The sequence below is a fragment of the Equus caballus genome, chromosome 2 (assembly GCF_041296265.1).
Source record: "Equus caballus isolate H_3958 breed thoroughbred chromosome 2, TB-T2T, whole genome shotgun sequence".
Lineage (NCBI taxonomy): Eukaryota > Metazoa > Chordata > Mammalia > Perissodactyla > Equidae > Equus > Equus caballus.
The window spans coordinates 121,837,190-121,860,426 of record NC_091685.1 but is presented as its reverse complement, the minus strand read 5'-3'; the positions used below and the strand labels follow the sequence as shown (position 1 = coordinate 121,860,426).

The 23,237-nt window shown below is 39.7% G+C and overlaps 1 protein-coding gene across 17 annotated transcripts in view; it reads right to left on the bottom strand.

Moving 5' to 3' along the window:
* CFI (complement factor I) overlaps nucleotides 1-23,237 on the bottom strand; it is a 63,899-nt gene that overhangs the window by 16,549 nt on the left and 24,113 nt on the right. For 14 of the 17 annotated variants that reach the window (XM_070261565.1, XM_070261563.1, XM_070261570.1 and 11 more), the window contains 9 exons: nucleotides 18,709-18,988; nucleotides 17,009-17,162; nucleotides 13,550-13,722; nucleotides 12,588-12,701; nucleotides 12,337-12,447; nucleotides 8,060-8,083; nucleotides 7,869-7,889; nucleotides 6,813-6,836; nucleotides 149-169 (listed from right to left, as the gene is read on the bottom strand). In XM_070261565.1, the coding sequence (XP_070117666.1) occupies nucleotides 149-169; nucleotides 6,813-6,836; nucleotides 7,869-7,889; nucleotides 8,060-8,083; nucleotides 12,337-12,447; nucleotides 12,588-12,701; nucleotides 13,550-13,722; nucleotides 17,009-17,162; nucleotides 18,709-18,988 (922 nt within the window). The remainder of the gene's footprint in view (nucleotides 1-148; nucleotides 170-6,812; nucleotides 6,837-7,868; nucleotides 7,890-8,059; nucleotides 8,084-12,336; nucleotides 12,448-12,587; nucleotides 12,702-13,549; nucleotides 13,723-17,008; nucleotides 17,163-18,708; nucleotides 18,989-23,237) is intronic. The other 3 variants (XM_070261578.1, XM_070261568.1, XM_070261577.1) reach the window with 1 other exon arrangement.

Below are 23,237 nucleotides of genomic sequence, written 5' to 3'. Positions count from 1 at the left end.
GAAATTTACACAGTGTTGTAAACCAATGTGACCTCAATAAAAAAATAATAATATGTGGAAAAATAGTTACATTAGAATATAAGAAGAAAGCAGTACCTTTGTTTTGTGCCAACTCTGCAATATCCCAAGAATTTAATAAAATTTTTACCTTGATCCGCACGTAAAAAGTCTGAGGAAAAAAAACAAAAAAGAGCATCATAGTGGAATGAGTTGCTCCCTTAGTCTCTGTCCTGTAAGTTACAATGAAACAGATATTCCTTAACCAACAGAGGATTCCCTACACAGCACAATAGGATGCCTGAGAGGTTCATGCAGCCATACATCTGAAGGTGGGAATACTGGATCCCCGGGAAACAGTGGAAGGAGGTGAGAAGATCCCTTCCCCTCCCTGGTGGCAGTGATCTCGGTCATGGGTCCTCACACAGCAGCCAGCATGTGAGCATAAGAGGAGGCGGGAGTTGGGGCAGGCAGGCCTGTGCACCAATGCTTGTGCTTTCGGAGTTGCAGCAATGCCTGTAGGAATGCCCACCATACCACGGCAGCCCTGCCTGTGGGAACACTCTACATTGAGCTCAGGTGAACTGCCCACAAGTGCAGAGCAGGCCCGCATGCATGAAAGAAAGTGCCCCTCCCCTCCTACCTAATGCATCAGCTCAGCAGGTCCCCTGCCAAGGCAGCGGTCCCACACCAGAGTGCCTGGGGGGTGCGTGTGTGACCCACCAAGTGGCTGCAGCCACTGGGAAAACACAGAGGACCGCTACTGGTAGAACTTCAAGTAGACACAGTGGGTTCAACAAACACAGCTCCCGCCCTCACCCCAGGGGCGGCAGGTGGAATCCGTGAGCTGATATTACTACAAATGCCTCGGTAAAGGATCACATCATCAAACACCATGATAAACTACAGTAACACTTCAGAGGAGAAGGAAGACGACAAGTCTTCAGAAACCAATCCTGAAGTCACAGAAATTTACAATCTAAATGATAGAGAATTCCCAACATAGTTGTCATAAAGAAACTCAACGAGTTACAAGAAAACTCAGAAAGACAGTTCAATGAGCTCATGAATAAAATTAATGAGCTGAAGGAATATTTCACCAAAAAGATTGAAACTCTAAAAAACAAAACCCAAAGAGAAATTCTGAAGATGAACACAATGAATGAGATAAAAAGACAATCTAGAATCCTTAAAAAAACCCACAGAGCTGATGTTATGAAGGACAGAATTAGTGATTTATAAGACAGAAATACAGAAATTCTTCAGGTGGAGGAGGAGAGAGATCTAAGACTTAAAAAAAGAAGAAGAAATTCTTCCAGAAATATCTGACTTAATTACGAAATGCAACTTAAGGATTGTAGGTATTCCAGAGGTAGAAGGGAGGGAGAAAGGAGCAGAGAGCTTGTTCAAAGAAAGAATACCTGAGAACTTCCCAAACCTGGGGAAAGAACTGGACTTACAAGTACATTAAGCCAATAGAACTCCTAATTACATCAATGCAAAAAGACCTTCTCCAAGGCATATAGTAGTAAAATTGGCAAAAGTCAATGACAAGGAAAAATATTAAATGCAGCAAGGCAGAAGAGAATAATCTACAAAGGAACCCCTATCAGGCTTTCAGCAGACTTCTCAGCAGAAACCTTACAGGCTAGGAGAGAATGGAATGATATAGTCAAAATACTGAAAGACAAAAACTTTCAGCCAAGACTACTCTATCCAATGAAACTATCCTTCAGAGATGATGGAGAAATAAAAGCTTTCCCAGATGAACAAAACCTGAGGGAGTTCATCACCACTAGACCTCCCTTACAAGAAATGATGAAGGAAGCCCACCTACCTGAAACAAAAAGGCAAAGGTTTACAAAGCCTTGAGCAAGGAGATAAACAGACAGACAAAATCAGAAAATTGCAGCTATCTATCAGAAAAGGTTAGCAAACACTTAACTATAACAGGAAAGATAACAGGAAGGAAAGCATAAAAAATAACTATAAACACTTCAATTTAGTGACAAACTCACAACACAAAACAGAATAATTTGTGACAATAATAACTCAGAAGGGGGAGAGGAAAGGGATGGAACTTGCTTAGGCTAATGGAGATAAGAGGCTATCAGAAAATAACTATATTATCTACGAGATATTTTATACAAACCTCATGGTAACCACTAAACAAAAAATCAGAGCAGAGACACAAATCATAAATAAAGAGAAAACCATCACAGAAAACCACTAAACTGTGGGGCTGGCCTGGTGGTGCAGTGGTTAAGTTCGCACATTCCACTTCTCAGTGGCCCGGGCTTCGCCGGTTCGGATCCCACGTGCAGACATGACACTGCTTGGCACACCATGCTGTGGTAGGCGTCCCACATATAAAGTAGAGGAAGATGGGCACAGATGTTAGCTCTGGGCCAGGCTTCCTCAGCAAAAAGAGGAGGACTGGCAGTAGTTAGCTCAGGGCTAATCTTCCTCAAAAAAAAAAGAAAAGAAAAGAAAAGAAAATCACTAAACTGAAATGGAAGTCAGAAATACAAGGGAAGAGAAACAATGGAAATGTAGACCAACCAGAAAACAAGAGATAAAATGGCAGTATCAAGTCCTCATATATCAATAATCACTCTAAATGTAAATGTATTGAATTCTCCAATCAAAAGACACAGAGTGGCTGGATGGATTAAAAAATAAGGCTCAACAATATGTGGCCTCCAGGAAACACATCTCAGCTCTAAAGACAAACACAGGCTCAGAGTGAAGGAATGGAAGATGATACTCCAAGAAAATGGCAAGCAAAAGAAAGCCGGTATTGCCAGACTTGTATCAGGCAAAGCAGACTTCAAGATAAAAAAGGCAATGAGAGACAAAGAGGGGCAGGATATAATGATAAAAAGGACATTCCACCAAGAGGATATAACACTTATGAATATATATGCACCTAATACAGGAGCACCAAAGTACATAAAGCAAGTATTAAGAAACCTAAAAGGAAGTATTAACAACAACACAATAATATTAGGGGACCTCAATGACCCACTTACATCAATGGATAGATCATCCAGACAGAAAGTCAACAAGGAAATAGTGAACTCAAATGAAAAACTAGACCAGATGGACTTAATAGATATAGAGAGAACATTCCATCCAAAACCAGCAGAATATACCTTCTTCTCAAGTGCACATGGAACATTCTCAAAGATAGATCATATGTTGGGAAACAAAGCAAGCCTCAATAAATTCAAGAAGATTGAAATCATATCAAGCATCTTTTCCAATGCTGTGAAACTAGAAATCAACTATAAGAAAAAGGCTTGGAAAGTCACATATATGTGGGGACTAAACAACATGCTACAACCATTGAATCAATGAAGAAATCAAAGGAGACTCTGGAGACAAATGAAAATGAAAATACAACAAAACAACTACTATGGGATGAAGCAAAAGTGGTCCTAAGAGGGAAATTCATAGCAACACAGGCCCACCTCAACAAACAAGAAAAATCTCAAATAAATAATCTTAAATTACACCTAATAGAACCAGAAAAAGAAGAACAAACAAAGCCCAAAGTCAGCAGAAGGAGGGAAATAATAAAAACTAGAGGATAAATAAATGAAATAGAGACAAAAAAAAAAAAAAAAAAACAGTAGAAAGGATCAATGAAACTAAGAGCTGCTTCTTTGAGAAGATAAACAAAATCGACAAACCTTTAGCCAGACTCACCAAGAACAAAAGGGAGAAGGCTCAAATAAATAAAACTAGAAATGAAAAAGGAGAAATTACAATGGATACCATAGAAATACAAAGGATTATAAGAGAATACTATGAAAAACTATATGCCAACAAATTGCATAACCTAGAAGAAACTAATAAATTATTAGACTTATATAACCTCCCAAAACTGAACCAAGAAGAAATAGAGAATCTGAATAGACCAATCACAAGTAAAGAGATTGAAACAGTAATCAAAAATTTCCTAAAAAGAAAAAGTTCAGGACCAGATGGATTCTCTGGAGAATTCCACCAAACATTCAAAGAAGATTTCATACTTATCCTTCTGGAACTATTCCAAAAAATTGAAGAAGACAGAATGCTTCCTAACTCCTTCCATGAGGCCAACGTTACCTTGATACCAAAACCAGACAAGGACAACACAATGAAGGAAAATTACAGGCCAATATTGCTGATGAACACAGATGCAAAAATCCTCAATAAAATATTGGCAAACTGAAAACAGCAATACATTAAAAGGATCATACACCATGATCAAGCGAGATTTATACCAGGGATGCAGGGATGGTTCAACATCCACAAATCAATCAATGTGATATACCACATTAGCAAAATGAGGAATAAAAATCAGATGATCATTTCATTAGAAGCAGAGAAAGCATTTGAAAAGATCCAACATCCATTTATGATAAAAACTCTCAATAAAATGGGTATAGGAGGAAAGTACCTCAACATAATAAAGGCCCTACATGACAAACCCACAGCCAAGGTCCTACTTAACAGTGAAAAACTGAAAGCCATCCCTCTGAGAACAGGAATAAGATAAGAGTGCCCACTCTCACCACTCCTATTCAACACAGTACTGGAGGTTTTTGCCAGAGCAAGTAGGCAAGAAAAAGAAAGAAAAGGTATCCAAATTAGAAAGGAAGAAACTCTCACTGTTTGAAGACAACTTGATTTTATATATAGAAAATACTAAAGAATCCACCAGAAAACTATTATAAATAATAAAAAGCTACAGCAAAATTGCAGGGTACAAAATCAACATACAAATATCAGATACATTTCTATACAGTAATAATGAATCAACAGAAAGAGAACTCAAGCATACAACCCCATTTACAATTGCAACAAAAAGAATAAAATATCTAGGAATAAATTTAACCAAGGAAGTGAAAGACCTATACACTGAAAACTATAAGACATTATTAAAAGAAATCGAAGTTGACATGAAGAAATGGAAAGATATTCCATGCTCACAGATTTGAAGAATAAACATAGTTAAAATTTCCATATTATCTACAGCAATCTACAGATTCAATGCAATCCCAATCAGAATCCCAGCAACATTATTCATGGAAATAGAAGAAAGAATCCTGAAATTTATATGGAACAACAGACTACAAATAGCCAAAGCAATCCTGTGTAAAAAGAACAAAGCTGGAGGCATCACAATCCCTGACTTCAAAATATACTACAAAGGTAGAGTAATCAAAACAGCATGGTACTGGCACAAAAACAGACACACAGATCAACAGAACAGAATTGAAAGCCCAGAAATAAAACCACACATCTATGGGCAGCTAATCTTCAACAAAGGAGCCAAGAACATACAATGGAGAAAGGAAAGCCTCTTCAATAAATGGTGATGGGAAAACTGGACAGCCACATGCAAAAGAATGAAAGTAGACCATTATCTTACACCATACACAAAAATAAACTCAAAATGGATTAAAAGACTTGAAGATAAGGCCTGAAAACATAAGACTCCTAGAAGAAAATATAGGTACTACACTCTTTGGCATCGGTCTTAGCAGCATCTTTTTGGATACCATGTCTACTTGAATACCATGGCAAGGGAATCAAAAGAAAAAATAAACAAATGGGACTTCATCAGACTAAAGAGCTTCTGCAAAGCAAAGGAAACCAGGAACAAAATGAAAAGACAACTTACCAACTGGGAGAAAATATTTGCAAATTGTATAGCCAATAAGGAGTTAATTTCCAAAATATATAATGGTCTCATACAACTCAACAATAAAAAAACCAAACAATCCAATCAAAAAATGGGCAGAGGATGTGAACAGACATTTTTCCAAAGAAGATATACAGATGGCCAACAGGCACATGAAAAGATGTTCAATGTCACTAATTATTAGGGAAATGCAAATCAAAACTACAATGAGGTATCACCTTACATCTGTCAGAGTGGCTGTAATAACCAAGACAAAAAATAAATGTTGGAGAGGATGTGGAGAAAAGGGAACCCTCACACACTGCTGGTGGGAATGCAAACTGGTGTAGCCACCACAGAAACAGTATGGAGATTTCTCAAAAAGTTAAAAATAGAAATGCTGTATGATCTAGTTATCTCATTACTGGGTATTTATCCAAAGAACTTGAAATCAACAATTCAAAGAGATTTATGCTCTCCTATGTTCATTGCATCGTTATGCACAATAGCCAAGATGTGGAAGCAACTCAAGTGCCCATCAACTGATGACTGGATAAGGAAGGTGTGGTGTATATATATATCTCTATATAGATATATATACAGTGGAATACTACTCAGTCATAAAAAACAACAAATTTGTCTCATTAGCAACAACATGGATAGACCTTGAGAGTAGGATGTTAAGTGAAATAAGCCAGACAGAGAAAGACAAACACCACATGATTTCACTCATATGTGGAAGATAAACTAACACATGGGTAAAGAGAACAGATTAGTGGTTACCAGAGGGGAAAGGGTGGTGAGGTGAGCGAAAATGGTAAAGGGGCACATATGTATGATGACAGATAAAAATTAGTCTATTGGTGGTAAGCATGATGCTGTCTATAGAGAAACTGATAAATAATGGTGTACATCTGAAATTACATGATATTATAAACTAACATGACCTCCATAAAATAATTGAAAATAAAAAGAAATATAAAAAGAACAAACCAAAATTTACCACAGCAAAGGATAATTTTTATTTGAGAAAAATGTATAGCATATGTCAATATACTGAATATACATCATAAAAGCTATAACACCTTATTCTTGTTTTCAATTCTGTAGTATACATTTTCTATTATAAAAATAGATTTACCTCTCCTTTCAGAATGTCCAGCTCCTGAAAACAAAACAAAAAACTCACTATAGCAAAGAGATATTTTTCACTCGAATAGATATACAAAAATCGTTAATATTTCGGAAATAGTATAACAACTTAAATTAACATTTACAAAAAGATAAAAGGGAACCACAGTATGCTATCTTACTTTACTTGTTAATACTGCATAACAGAGGTTTCATCTTGCATTTAAATACACACCAATTTCCAACAATAAGGAAATCATTTTAACTTGAGTTTTAAAAAGAGATTCATATTTTAGACAAATTTGAACACACAGCCAAAAGCACACTTACTATACAGCTATATAGAATTTATAACTCTTTTTAACTTATGTTAATAAAAGGTGGGCTTATAAGTGATAAATGAAACCAAGATATACTCCAAACATGCCTTGAGTTATTGATTCTGATCTGTCCACTCAAAGGAGAGACCAATGAATCTATTAATGTATTCATTTTTCCTCTCTGCTCTCACTGGCTCTTTCTTCGAGAGGGAAATACTAGAAGAATTACTGAAATATGAAAGGCAGAGCTCACGCTGAAGAAGGGTAAAGTGAGGTGACAATGACAGTTGACTCAATATATTTTTGATATGGATGCAAGAAATTGATGTACCATTTGCGACAACATGGATGAACCTTGAGGGTAATATGCTAAGTGAAATAAGTCAGACAGAGAAAGACAAATGCAGTGTGATTTCACTCATATGTGGCAGATAACAAGCAAACACAGATATGGAGAACGGATGGGTGGTTACCACGAGGGAAGTGGATTGGGGGTGGGGGGACGGGGTTAAGGGGCACATGTGTATGGTGATGGATGGAAACCAGACTCTTGGTGGTGAACATGTTGCAGTCTATACAGAAGTTGAAATATAATGATGTACACCTGAAACTTAACGTTATAAACCAATGTGACCTCCATAAAAAACAGTATGTGGAAAAATAGTTACACTAAAGTATAAGAAGAGAGCAGTACCTTTGTTTTGTGCCAACTCTGCAATATCCCAAGAATTTAATAAAATTTTTACCTTTAGCCGTACGTAAAAAGTCTGAAAAAAAACAAAAGAAACCCAAAATTTACCACAGCAAAAGATAATTTTTATGTGAGAAAAATGCATACCGTATGTCAATATACTGAACATATATCATAAGAACTATAACACCTTATTCTTGCTTTCGCTTCTGTGGTATAAATTTCCTATTATAAAAATAGATTTACCTTTCATTCCAAGATGTTCAGTTCCTGAAAACAAAGCAAAAAACTCACTGTAGCAAAGAGATAATTTTCACTTGAATAAAATAGACAGAAATCATTTATATTTCATAAATAGTGTAACAGCTTGTTAAGGCTTACAAAAAGATAAAAGGGAGCCACAGTAAGCTGTCTGTCTTTATTTATTTATTTATTTAGTATGAAAAAGATTGGCCTTGGGCTAGCATCTGTTGCCAGTCTTCCTCTTTTTGCTGCAGGAGGACTGTCGCTGAGCTAACGTCTGTGCCCATCTTCCTCTATTTTATATGTAGGGTGCTGCCACAGTGTGCCTGATGAGCGACGTGTAGATGTGCACCCAGGAGCTGAACCTGCGAACCCAGGTCACCAGAGTGGAGTGTGCCAACTTAACCACTATGCCATGGGCCAGCCCTTTACTTTGCTTTTTAATACTGCATGACAAAGGTTTCATCTCACATTTAAACACACATCAATTTCACCACAGCAAAGAAATCGTTTTAACTTGAGTTTTAAAAAGAGATTCATATTTTAGACAAATTTGAACACCTACCCAACAGCACACTTACTATATAGTTATACAAAATTTATAACTTTTTAACTTAGACTGATAAAAGATGGGCTTATAAATGATAAATGAAATCAAGACATTGGTTTAGTGACTGCTCTGTACACTGAAAGGAGAGACCAGTGAATCTATTAATGTATTTATTTTACATCTCTGCTCTCACTGGCTCTTTCTTAGAGAGGGAAATATCAGCACAGTTACTGAAATATGAAAGGCAGAGCTATGCTGAAAAGGGTAAAGTGAGGTAACGACGACAACTGACTAAGTGTATTTTTGATATGGATTCAAGAAATCAATAAGAAAAGTAAGCTTTATGTGGTAGTTTCTTCCTAGCAATAGGATTTTTTTTTCCCTGGTAAACTAACAAATTGTGCTCTTTGATCTTAAAGTTTAGAGTTTGAGTCAGGAGGAGAAGGAGGGGAGGGAGATGGAGGGGCAGGAAGAGGAGGAGAAGGAGAAGAAACCTCCAAATATTATTATACTGAAGAAGCGAAATCAAACCACAGAGCTTCAGAGGAAGACACAGCCTGCATGATCTCGCGTTTATGTGGAATCTGAAAAACCAAACTCATAGAAAAGGAGATCAGGTTTGTGGTTATCAGAGGCAGGGTTTGGGGGCGGGGAATTGGGTGACAGCAGTCAAAAGGTACAAACTTCCGGTTACCAGGTAAATCTGTCCTGGGGATGTGATGGACAGCATGGTGACAACAGCCAACACTGCTGTATGGGAGAGTTGAGAGGTGCTAAGAGAGTAAATCCTAGAAGTGCTTATCAGAAGGAAAAGAAGAACTTTCCTCTTGAAACGATACGGGTGATGGATGTTAACCAAACTTATTGTGGTAATTATTTCACAGTATATGTGTGCCAAGTCGTTATGCCACACACCTTCAACTTATACAGCGCTGTATGTCAATTACACCTCAATAAAACTGGGTGGATGAAAGCTGTGGAGCATCACCAGTGAAAGTTGTGGGTTACTGTCCTTCTACCTGAAAAACTTTTTGAAATTTCTTTCTCTCCTCTCTTTAATAAGGATTTAACCACATTTAATGAACATAAAAGTATTTTGCTCAACTGCTTCCACGCCCTTCAAAAGAAATGATATGAGTTGAAATCCAAAAAGTGTGTTTTTTAATTTGAGAACTGATATCAATGGGAAATTAAACAAAATTTTAGTAAAGTCAAATACTTGGCATACCAAGAAATGCCAAAATATAATTAACATCAATTCATTTATCCATACTGTCTTCAACATTTATTTAATGCTTATGTGTAAGGCACTTTACCTAGGACATTGGAATATGAAAATAATTAGGTAGATTCTGTTTTCAAGGTATTTACTGTTGGGAAGGGAAGGTAAGACAAGTAGAAAATGATGATAAACAGTTAATAGTAACTTGGCGGTGTCCTGACATGGACTCTGCCACCACACGATAGACTGTTGCGTCAGTTCCCAGCTTGTGTTCTGTGACATCATGTTAGCGGCTTGAAATCACCCATGATGGGAGTATTTATATGACAGAAGTTAGTGAAAGCTGCATGTCAGGGATCCCCCTCCCTCTCCCAAGCCAGCTGGTAAACGTTGACCAGCACGCCGCTGGAGACTTCCATCAATGAGGCGACGTAAGCACACCCGCGCCTCTTGCAGCCTTCCACATGTTTGTTGAAAGCAGCTCCATCCTTTCAGCTCTCAGGCCAAAATCCCTGAAGTCATCCTTGACTGCTCATTTGTTCTCACACTCCCATCCAATCTGTCAGCAAGTCTCTTTAGCTGTAGTTCAAAATATATCCAGAACTGACTGCTTCTCATCCTTTCCATTCCTACCAACTTATCCTAGTCACTATCATTTCCCACCTGGGTTGTGCAGTAGCTTCCTGACTGGTCCCCTTCTTCCCCTCTCCTTGTATAGCCTGTTCTGCACTCAGCAGCCCGAATAATCACTAACAGGCCTTTCTTGATCTGCCCTGAGCTCCCCACCCCAACCACCTCTCCAACCTCTCCTACTGCTTGTCCTTTGATGTCTCACGACCACCACCTGTAACAACTGCCACACCAGCTTCCTTGCTATTTGTTCCTCAAATGTACTGGGATGTTCCCATCTTAGGAACACTGTACTGGTTGTGGCCTCTGCCCAGAACACTCTTCTGCAGACATCTGCGTGGCTGGCTCCATCACTGCCTTTAGATCTTTACCTGAAGGTAACCTCAGTGAGTGAGCCTTCCCAGGACACCTTACCTAAAATTTCAGAACTTACCCCTAAACATTTTATATCTTTCTTCCTTGCTTTATTTTTCTTCTTAGTACTTATTGTTTTACTATATATTTGACTTATTTCTCATGTTTATTGTCTCTCTTCACACATTAGAATGTAAGACCTATGAAGGGGCAGGGATTTTTGAAAAATTATCCACTATTTGAACCTCAGCACCTAGAGGAGGGCCCAACACACATAGTAGGAATGTAAACACATTCGTTGAGTAAATGAATGAATATAATAACTTAGAGAGATTTTTCCTCCAGAAAGTACCGATAGGAGCAAGAAGTCAGTCTGTGTGGCACAAAGCAGGTACCTAGTAAACATTTTTTACCATTGGATGTTTTCTAATTAGCACCAAAAGGCAAAGAGCATCAACTCACTGCTCTGAAACTTAGTACATAAAGGGAAAGAATGAAAAATTATTCTGCCTTTCTACTATGAAGTGCATTTCATGAAAACAGAATAGTTGATGAAAGAAAGTTCTTCTATATAGAATTCCAGTTAATAAATGTGGAAGGAATGTTGAATTAGAAATGAACATTTTACAGTTTCTATCCACGAGGTGGATCTAGGCAACAATCAAAAAGACTGTTAAAAACCATTAAGGTGAAGGTTGCAGGGGGATGCTTTTAAAGGAGGCATCAAGCTGATCCAGTGATCAACCTTAGCATCTCCAGAAGTGGGACAACCAGACTTCAAGATGTTATATGTAATGGGAAGAACACAGCACCACCCATCTAGAATTCTTGCCTAAAATATTGAACTTCAAATCTAATCAAGTCTCTATAAATCCAGAATAAGGAACATCCTGTACGCAAATAACCTCATTTCTCTAAAAAAATCAATGGCATGAAAAAAACTGGGGGTGGATAACTCCTAAGGAATAAAAGAGACTTCGAAAACTTAATAACCAAACACAATGTTAGATTCTTTGGATTCTGATTCGAACATGTTAATTCGAACAATACATTTCCGAGGCAGTTGGGAAAATTTGAACATGGGCTGTTATTAAACAGTGTTATCGAATTATTATTATTTTTAGGTGCACTAATGAGAGAATGGTTGTATCTATGTAGTGTTTTTATCATTAGAGATGTATATAGGTGAAGTGACATGATAACTGAAACTTGCTTTAAAATAAACAAACAAGCTAAGCACGATATTGATAATTGTTGGGAGCTGGGTACCTATGGGTTCATTCTAATAGTCTGTCTATTTTTGTTATGTGGGGACTTTTCTAGTAGAAAGTTCTGAAACAGCGAGTAAATATTTAATAAATGAAAATATGAGAGAAGCACATTCGTAGTTCTTCAAATGCCCCCTCAGGAGTCTTGCTACTGCGGCACCCTCCTGGGGTCACTTAAGATTACAATTTACCGAAAAGAAAGTTTCAGAATTCTCAAATTGAATAACGAAAAATGTGCCCACAAAACTTAAATTACCTTCACAACCGATTTCATCTTCTCCGGTGATGCAGTCCACCTCCCCGTCGCACTTGTGCTGGTTTGGAATACAAACTCCCGACTTACAAAAGAAACTTCTCCCTCGGCACCCTACGCAGACATGAACAGGAGAGGGGCTGTTCTCACTCTTACAATGGAAGGAGAGGGAATCTCAAATTCAGTGGTAAAGCTGTTTCTACTTTTCTCGTCTGAAGAACGCTTTCGGGGGATGTAAGGGCTGACGTCCCTACCTTTACAGCACAGCTCGTCACTCTGGTCTCCACAGTCATTGACACCATTGCAGGCGTTCTTTCGAGGAATGTGTTTGCCGTTCACACACTGAAAGGACTCATTTTCTGGCAAAACTGTAAAGTAGTAATTATCTTTGTGAAATTTAGTTATGGAGTGTGGGTGACACCTTTCTCACATTTTTGCAAGAATGGGGACATTAAGATCAAGTCAAGAATCAAATAAAAAGTGATAATAAAATATATTGGTAACATCGACATAGTATATGTGGTTAATAAGGAAAATAAATGCCAACACTGCCTTGTGGAGGCCCTTTCAGTATCTCTGAAAGCCAGCATCTCTTGTGGAGGTCTGTGCTCGCTGGGACAGGGGGCCTCAGGAGCCAGGAGCCCTTGCTGATGGGCAGACGCCACGTCAGCCTCCCTCTCAGGCTGCCACACGGCTCTCCACTGGCCCCAAGACTTGCGTGGGCAGTGCCATTTACATTTTGATGGCACCTTTTTTTTTAGCACTGAAGGTGGCTTTGGCCTTCAACACCACATATATGGCTAAAATATTCCAATGTCAGGGTGGAGGAGAAAAGTGGCAGTGACTGCCTGGAAACTGAGGCCTGGATGTGGTCACTTAAACATTTTAAAGGAATGTATATGTTGGACCTCTCAAAGGTGACGTGAGGTTTCCTCTGATGTCTGACTGCCTTGTGTTTGCTGTGTTAACTTTAATCCAGACGTTCAAGGAAGCAAAGGAGAGTCAAGCGACTTTGCTTCCCACATAGGAACCCGGACAGAAGCAATATCTGAATAGCAAGAAGGGGAAAAGCACCAATTTAGCCTGTAAAACCAAAACATGATTTGGCCTCTGTGACTGGCAATTGGGTAGCCATTATTAGTTTGTTTCCTACAGACTTGGTGTGAAGTAAACAGCACTGAAAGAAGGGAACATATCAGGCAAGAACGCTACCAACCTGTGTTCTGGGTGTAACACACAACAGCAGCTAAACCCCAGGCACTGTTAGTTGTTCTCTTAGTAATAGTACATTCAGCCAAACTGGTCTCTAATCCTCGACAACGCACATACAGACATTCAGTGGAATTTTCTTCAGGAAACGGAAATTTTCCTTGAGTACTATGAGCTCCTCTGCAAATAGAATAAATGAAATGTTAGGGTGGAATTATTAATCCTCGGCATTTAAAACCTTGCTGTGGGAGGTAAGAGACTAAGGTCCTCCTATTTTCTACTCATGAGTGATAGATTGTGCAAGATGCTTAAATTCTCTGAGCCTCAATCGCTTCTTCTGTGAAAGGGCACATAACTGTCTCACCAAGCTTTGTAAAGATTAACTAAAACAATCAATTTAAACTGACTAGCCAAAGTTCAAAACACGGAAAGCACTCAGCAAATACTGGTTTCCTCTCCCCTGTTTCTTGTTAAGGAGGAGTATTTCTTTTTCCACACTCTTGATATTTCCTTCCAACCTGAGATGTGTCATTCTTGGCCTCTCTCCATCTCTTAATTCCTCTTCTCTCCAGGAAAAGGAGTGGATTAATTTGATGAGGGAATTTTGGAAATATAAACCAGGCAAGCAGCCCAGCTCTTCCATCTTTTCCTTTTGGGGCCCCTCCACTCGTCCTGTGCTGTGAGGCTTAACTGGCTGGCCCTGTTGCTGTGTAGGATTTACAAGGTTAAGTTAGTTTCATTCTGGCAGGTCCATTTTGCTTTTACACTAAGCCACATCCTCAATTCAGCCTTGACAGTGTTAAGGTGATATCTTGGCATCTGTATGCCATTGCTTGGACTTCTCCATTCATTCAGAATTTGTGCGGGTAAAAGTCTACTTCAAGGACCCAATACTCTAGAGACGATGAGTTACAGCGAACTACCTTCCAGCCCACTCAATTGCACCCTGCTTCTCTTTAGAAGTAAGTGAAGAAAATGAGTTAAAAATAAAAAGTTGAGCAAGGACACATCAGCCAAATGTAAACAAAAATTAGGTGGTAACGGCAATATAAACATAAGATAAAGTAGAATGAAAGGCAAAAAGAGAACAATTAAAGGGAACAAGGAAGGTATTTTTAATTATTTCAGATCCAGAGTGAGAATATAGCAGTCATGAAACTGTACAAAACATCATCAAAATATAAGAACAAATGAGAGCCATTTGGGGTAATGTGACAGGTGAACAATCTGAAAAGTCTTTCACCCTGAAACTATCTAGGAGTACTAGGTAAATACAATAAATGCCCTCAATGAGCTCTTAAGGAAGTAAGGGAAATACCCACTGGCTGAAATCAGAGAAGTCTGTCCCTGAGCTTATGCAAAATATGAAAAGAGCAAAAGACGGAAAGTTCAAAGACTGGGAGAGCTCACCCCTCAGTTTAATCATAGGTTGTAGGTCATAAACGATCAAAAATCAGAAATACTCTGTGGGTCAATTTAAAGATAAGAGATTCTCACTAATGAACTACTAGCAGATATGGTTTAGGAGGAAGGAAATTGAATCCAGAAGGAAGGAGTGAGATGTAAGAAGCAACAATAGGGGCTGCCCCCATGGCCTAGTGGTTTTGTGGTTAAGTTCAGTACACTCCTCTTTGGTTCCCAGGTGCAGACCTACATCACTCATTGGTGGCCATGTTGTGCAGGTGGCCCACATACGAAAAAATAGAGGAAGATTGGCACAGATGTTAGCTTAGGGGGACTCTTCCTCAGCAAAAAAACGGGGGGGGAGGGGTCAGCCCTGGTGGCCTAGTGGTTAAGTTCAGTGTGCTCTACTTCAGCAGCCAGGGTTCGGCTCCCGTGCACGGACCTACACTGCTCTGGTAGCAGCCATGCTGTGCTGGCAGCCCACATACTGAAAAATAGAGGAAGGTTTGCATGGATGTTAGCTCAGGGCAAATCTTCCTCAGCAAAAAAAAAAAAAAAAAAAAGAAGCAACAACAAACCAAGAAGTTGGTAAACATGAAGTAGATCTGAGAAAGCACTGACTGAACAACAGTAATAATAAGTGCTTATTTTATAATGATAGCAATTAACTTCAGGGTTGTACAAAAATAAGGTGGAACTAAATACTGGAAACTTGGTAGGGTAGTGACATTCTTTGTATGTTCCAGAAGAGTTTGAGGAGTTCCGAAGACAAGGATTCATGGTATAAATGTAAAGGTAACCACTAAAGGAATAGAAATAGAATGTATATAATTTCCAAACCAAGTAGAGGAGGAAAAGAGGGAAGATTAAGAAAAACAACAACAACTTTAATAACCTAATAGAAGTTAGAAAAGGAAGAAACAAGAGCACAGAAAAAGTAAGGTGAATAACAAGCCCAAAATAAGATAGGAAAAATAAATTCAGCAGTGTAAATAATCACAATAATATAAGTGGACTAAACTCCTCAGATAGTTATTGTCATATTGGATTTAAAAAAAAAATCTAATATGCACTGTTTATAAGGGACACACATAAAAGATAAAGACACAGAAAGCTCATAAGTAAATAAATGGGAAAAGATTTGAACAAGCCAGTTAACAGGCTTGCTTATTCTAATGGATAACATATTTATTACATAGAATTCTGCACATGAAGCATTTAAAATACACTCAGCACAAAGCAGGTCTTAACAAATATTTAAACAATTGCCATCATAGAGAGACATTATCTGACCACAATACAATTAAACAGGAAATCTATAACAAAAAGTTAACCAAAAGCAAACTAATATATTCATTAGGAAACTTAAAAAAGAAACTTCTAAATTACATATGGGTTGAAAAAGAAATTATGTTGAAAATTAGGAACTGTTTTGAACTGAACGACAAATAAAATACTGCTTATGGAGGCTTATGGCATGCAGACGAAGCAACTACCCGGAGGGAAATTTGTACCTTAAATGCTTGGAGTAGAAAATGATAAAAACTGAAAATTGATGAGTTAAGCATTTAACTCAAGGAATTGTAAAAAATACAATAGAGAAAAGGAGAGAGCCAAAGATAACAGCAAAATGTAATGAAGTAGAAAATAAAGAAGAGATAATTACATAAATATAAAAATAAAAACACCCTAATCAAATAGACAAATCTTTGCAACGTTGATCAACAGAAAAAGAGAGAAGGCGTAAGTGGAGAGCATGAGGTATGAAGAAGTGACGTCACTCAGGATGGGACAAGAGACGGTCAGGCGTGTGGGACTCCGCATCAGCCGAGGACTTGCGTCTAGATCTTTAACAGCCATGCGGGCCCTGTGCTCAGCAGCCCCCTGAGTGGTAGTCAAGCGTGAACGCATCTAATCCTCAGGCTGGCGCTATGAGGCAGGAAGTTAATATTTGCAGGTTACGTATGAGGAAGTTGAGGCACCGAAAGATTAGGCAATCAAAAAACAAACAGTTGGAACGATAAAATGGACCCTGGGAAAACCTGCCGCCAGAAGCACTCACAGTTGAAATCCGAGGTCCAGGCAGGCCACGTTGGCCTGTGTCATGCTCCAGTTCCTTTTACATACAAACATTTTCTTCTCCTGGTTCACAAGTTTTACCTCAACAAATCCCTCTGAATCTGTATTTCCATACTTCAAGGAAACATCAAATTTCCCTAAATTAAAAACCAAAAGAATGAGCAATACTTAGGCATTCACTTTTTCTCCTCTTGATTAAAAGCCTTTAAAATAATAAAATACATAATTTCAAATTAACTTTGAATGCCAGAGAGATTCTAACAAATAATGCTAAGCAGTTGTTTTATGAGGGCTTATTACGTCTCAGGGGCTGTGCTGTCCAGTATGTAGAATATCTTAAAATCCCACATTAACCCCGTCGAGATTACGGCCAATATTCATCCTCGTTTTCACACACGAGGAGCCTCAATTTCTCCATCTTTAGACACGAGGTTAAGTTACTTGCTCAAGTGGTGACACCAGGAATCTGAACCTGCTGCATTGATCTCCCTCCAAAGTCCATGCTCTTAAAAGTAAGCCCAACAAATAATGGAAATGGAGGAGAGGGTTCTGCATTCTCAGCTATTTAAGAGAACAAATGTCTGACACTGAACAAATAATCTGCATATTACTTCCCCCCTCTCCAGCGGGTAACAGAGCTGAGCTCAAATAGTTCACAATACTTGTTCACGATACCTCCACATCTTAACTCAGCATCACAAAAATATTTAGACTACTGTGTGCTGGTGTGTGTGATGGTGCCTTTAAAACGAATGTTCTAAGTGTTCCTCTGTAAATTCATGAAGTGTCTGTGATAACTGATATCAGACGACAACAAGCCTGAGGTGTGCTGTGAACCCTAAAATTTCATGAGCACTTTCCATGCACCGAACACTGTAGGAAAAGCTTCATACATTTTATATACACCATTTTATTTCATTTTCGCAAGAGTCTTACGAGTTGGGAACTACTATTATCCACATTTTACAGATGTGGAAACTGGGGCCCAGAGAGGCCACATAGCTTGTTGATAACTGAGTTGGGGCTTGGAGGGGCTTGCAACTAAATCCGGCTGACAGGGAGGTCCCTAATCTTAAGCAGTCCATGAATCCACAGAGTAGGGTCCCGGCCTCCTCACTACCTTAGGCACCTGGACGACCGTAGACGAGCTCTCTGATCGGATGTGCCAAGTTTGCTAGGGGTATGTCCTAGGTGAGCAGTGGCCTGAGCTCACCTTGGACCAGGGAGTTGCAATGGGGTCGGGGCTCGGGAGAGGGGTAGGGGCTGATGGGATGGATGCTGGAAGAAACTATCGGGGCCAGAGGTCCAGAGAAAGGCGTCATTTCAGTACCAATCTCATGTAAAGACTTTTTCCCTGGGTTTTGAACTCAACTCAATGACTCTGGGAATAATGCCTTCAGCTAAGTGGAAGTGAGCGTGGGGATAATTCTGAAGGAATGGGCAGCAGAGAACGGCATGGGCACTGAGGGGGAGGACTGGCCTCAGGGCCTTGTGCTCCGGACTCAAGGACTGGCTAGATTCTGGTGACCCTTAATTTCTTTATTTATCCCCCCATTACTATTGAGGATCTAGAGAAGAATTTTGAGTTCTCATCATAACATTTCATAGGAAAAGTATTTTCTAATACAAAGTATGGTAGACAATTTCCTTCTTATACCATAGAATAAGCTGGCCTCTCCCTACCTTCGGCTGTGCATATTCCATTATTTAAAAACTTTGCCCCTGGACGAAGACATTCAACACTCTTTTGCTGACAGTAAGTCGGGTAGCTTCTCCCATTAGTTGAACACACGGTGGTACCATTCTTTGGGCACTGATAAGGGAGTTTACAGCTGCAGCTCCCTTGGATGCATTTCTGCCATGGTTGGCAGAAGACTTTATTGCAGGAAAGATGTGTGTGTTTTTCAGTTAAGCACTTTTCCTCCAGGAGATCTTCCTGAGATGCGCCTGGTGTCCAACAGGTCTATAAAACACAAGACAAACCTTAATTTATCAAAAAACTAAAACCTTCTTTTTGAAGATGAGTAAGTGAAGGCAAGAAACAAAACAGACCCGCGTACCCCACAGTACAGAACAGGGTGCTCTGGTCTAGTGGTTTTTAGAATGAGACAAACCTGGCTTCTAATCCCAGCGTGGGCACTTACAGCCAAATGGCCTTGGGCAAGCTACTTACCCTTGTGACACGTGGGTTTCCTCTTCAGCAAAATAGGGGTAATATCTTCTATTTTGCAAGGTTATTCAGGGATCAGAAATAATACGCATATAACGGTTGGCAGATACGAGGCATGAAATCAATGGGAGCTTTATTATCCTAAAGCCAACATAAAATTCTGCCTTTGAAGAAACCAATGAATCTCATCAGTCATGTTAAGGAGTAACACATTTGCTGCTAAATATAGTCTCGTGGAATGGACTGAAGAATGAAATGGATTATTTCTATAAATAAATGCAAAACCATTTGTTAAACTCCTACTGTGTGCAAAGTCCTGCTAAGATGACCTTGACATGGGCTCTGTCTTTTGGGGCTTGATATCTAGGCAATAAATAGAAACATGCATAATAACTGGGGTGCAAGACAGACTGTGGTAAGAGACAGAACAGTGGCACAAATACCACACTACTCCTGGAGAATGCGACTGGGAGAGAGGAAGTCTTTCCAGGGGGAGGTTAAGGGCCTCATGGAGGTGGTAGCATTTGAGCAAGGTGAGGGAGGACAAGTGCTGGCAAAACCCAGGAGGGATGATGAAGAATGTACTTAGGGATTTGTGAGCAGTCTCAACAGATGGGCACACGAGGTTGTGAGTACTTCAAATGGTGTGCTCACTGGTCAGGAAATTGGGAAGGAAGAGGCAGCAGGAACGGAGCATGAGAATGGTTTGGAAAGACCCTCGAGCAGACAAAAGCCATAGGATTGGACGATTTAATCCATAGAGGGGTTGGGGGTGAGTCCTAGGTTTTGAGCTGGAGTGATTATAAGGGTGTATAATGCCATTAATCAAAATAGATATTAACCCATCAACTGATGATTGGATAAAGAAGATATGGTATATATATACAATGGAATACTACTCAGCCATAAAAAAGGATAAAATTGTCCCATTCACAACAACATGGATGGAACTTCAGGTTATTATGTTAAGTGAAATAAGCCAGATAGAGAAAGACAAACTCTGTATGACTCCACTCATAGGTGGAAGTTAAACATTCAGACAAAGAGAACTGATCAGTGGTTACCAGGAGAAAGGGGGACATGGCGGGAGGGCACAAAGGGTGAAGTGGTGCACCTAAAACATGACTGACAATAATGTACAAGTGAAATTTCACGAGGTTGTAAACTATCATAATCTTAATAAAAAGTTAAAAAAATAGATATTAAGTTAAGGTAGAGCATTATGAATTTGGTTTGTGACCTATTGAGTCTGAGGTGCCTGAAGGACGTGTACCTGTAGGTATTTTGTAGGAAAGGGAACGTGTGTCTGAAGCTTGGAAGACAGACCATTAGCTCAGTTATCAATTAATTCAATAAACGAGATAGTAAGCACCATTCTGTGTCGGGGGATGGCCTGAGATGAAGACCAGAGGACTAAAAGTCCCATCCTAGGGAGCACACCGACCCGAGGAGAGACAGGTGAGCCTGACTGACATTTCCCTGACAGATGTGGGCCAGGGATGCTTTTGGAACAGTGTTCTGGGCCCTCGCCTGACAGAAGGCTTGGGAAGATCTCCAGGAAGAGCTGATGTCTGGGCTGGGTTCTGAGGGTGCTGAGGAGTCGTCAGCTGGCAGAGGGGCTGGTGGGTAGGCACCCCAGGCAGGACTGAGAAAGAGACCAGCGTGTTGGAGGCTGGAAAATAGAGTGTGTGTGGAGGCGGGGGGGCGGTGGAGAAGGGAGCAGGTCCTGCGGGAGCCACTGAGGGACTTTAAGCAGGGAAGCAAATTTGCATTTAAGGAAGATCTTTCTGGAGATCAGATCAGACAGGCCAATCAAACATACAAGAATCCAGATGAAATATGATGAGGGCTGGGAACAGGCCAATTGGGTCAAAAGTCATTTGCAGAAAGCCAGTGTTCTCTCTGTGTCCCCTAGTCGATCGTCTGGAGGATGGGAGCGATGAGGATGGAGCAATGAGGATGGAGCAATGAGAGCCCCTTCTCTTCTTCAGTGCCCTCCAGTGCAGTAAGAGCAAGTAAGAGCAGAAACAAAGTGAACAATCTTTTTAAGTGCAGAATAATCCAGTCAATTATAACCATGCAAAAATTTGCAAAAGCTGTGAAAGTCATTCTATCCAATATGCTTTTCAGTGAACTTCATTAAATAGCCATAGAGACAAGAAAATTTGACAAACTGGTCACTCACTACACTGGCTTTTAACACACTGATCTAGAACGAAGTCTACCAGTTGCATGCTTTTCATGGTTCCACGTACCTCTTCTGCAGCGCTTATTAGAGCTGCCATTTTTGTAATCACTTAGCTCCTGGATCTTCCCCGACAAGAAGGGAAGTGCCCTGATGGCAAGGACTGCCACCTTTTATGCATCACTCTTCTATTGAAAGACTGATGCTCCAGATGGGTGCAAATAGAAAACAATTCGATTTTTTCCCAACTTTATCCCTTTAAATCCTTTCTGAGGTCTCATTTTTCTTTAATCTTTGGATAGAAACTTGGGCACATGTTGGAACTTTTCAGTCACTCTTAGAGCAAAAACAAAAAAAATTAAAAGACTTTAGTCCCAGGAGCAGTGATATAACAGCAGTTACAATGTCCTGTGTAATCACTGAAACTCTGGCCTTCGCTCCAGATGAAAGCTTCTCGGACCCCCAGCTCAGCCTCATTCGGGGCATGGGGGCAGGGAGGGGGGTATTCATTGAATGAATGGTGGAAAAACCCAACAGAGAGAGAACATTGAGGAGAATTTACATTGAAGGAGCTGAAGATGTGGAACAAGCAAAAGAGACTTTGCTTCCCAGCCACAGTGTTGCTCCCGTGTCTAATGCGGCAGAGGCCTTCAGAGGATGAAGCCTGAAAAAGCCCACTGAATTTGATGAACAGGAGTCATTGGGACCCTTTGAAGAAGTGGTTTTAGCTGAATGTCAGAGGCAGAAAGCAGACCTTGGTGAGCAGAGGCCGGAATGGGAAGTGAAGAAAGGGAAGCAGAGTGTAGGCTCACTGCTTTGATTGGTCTTGTGCTTAGACATGGGAGACTTTAAAAACATCTCTGCTTCCTCTCCGAGCCCCAATAAAATGAGATTAAAAGGATTTTTTAACAAAGGCATGACCAATAAGGCTAAAGAGAATGGGGAGAAGACTACAGACTCGAGAGGTTGTCAAAATGTTGGAAGCTGGACAGCAGATGGGCTGCTACTAACGGATGTAGCAGGCCAGAGAGAACGGAATCCCAAGCCTAACGAGGGAAGGCCATCAGAATAAAGCAAATTCCCCCTACAGAACCCCAGAAAAGCCAAGGAATAGGGACACCTAGTACCACTGAAGAAGACGGAGTGGCTAAAAAACCAGGGGATTGGCTAAAAGAAATGGTTTTATGAACATTTTATTAAGAAATCTGATGTAGACAGCAGAAGAAACAGCAAAGATTTGAAAGTGGTTGTCTCTGGACAGAGAGAATCAGGGGTGCAGAGGGGTGTGGTGGGGTATTTCACATTATAAGCAAGGATAATTGATCCTATCTGACCGCTCAGTATCTATGCCCAATAAATTATTAAACATTTAAAAATCACCATGGTTTTGAGCCTTATGGTATTATTTGCCTTTGTAAACTATATACATGAAATAATTTGATAAAAAATCAATTAAATGAAAAGTAATGTCATTATGCTTTCAGTAGAGAAAAGATTAAATGTTAGGCTTTGAATGAGAAAGAAACAGATGAGACAGTAGCACAAAGGGACCAAGAGCAAAGAGAGATTGTTGTTGTTGCTGGGATAGAAGAGATTTTATCATAATTCTAGGCCAAGGTCAGGAATCTAACAGAAAGGGAAAGATTGAAGCTTTAATGGAGAGGCAGCAAAATTGTTGAAACACAGTTGAGGAGAGGATAGGAGGAGGGGTAATTAGAACGCAGTGGAGAAGACTGCCTTAGATATATCAGTTTCCTATTCCTACAATTTCTTATTCTAAATTGGAACCAGTCTTATCATAATATTACCATTTAAAATTTCAGGTTGATGGTAATGGCTAACACCAATACAGTGGCT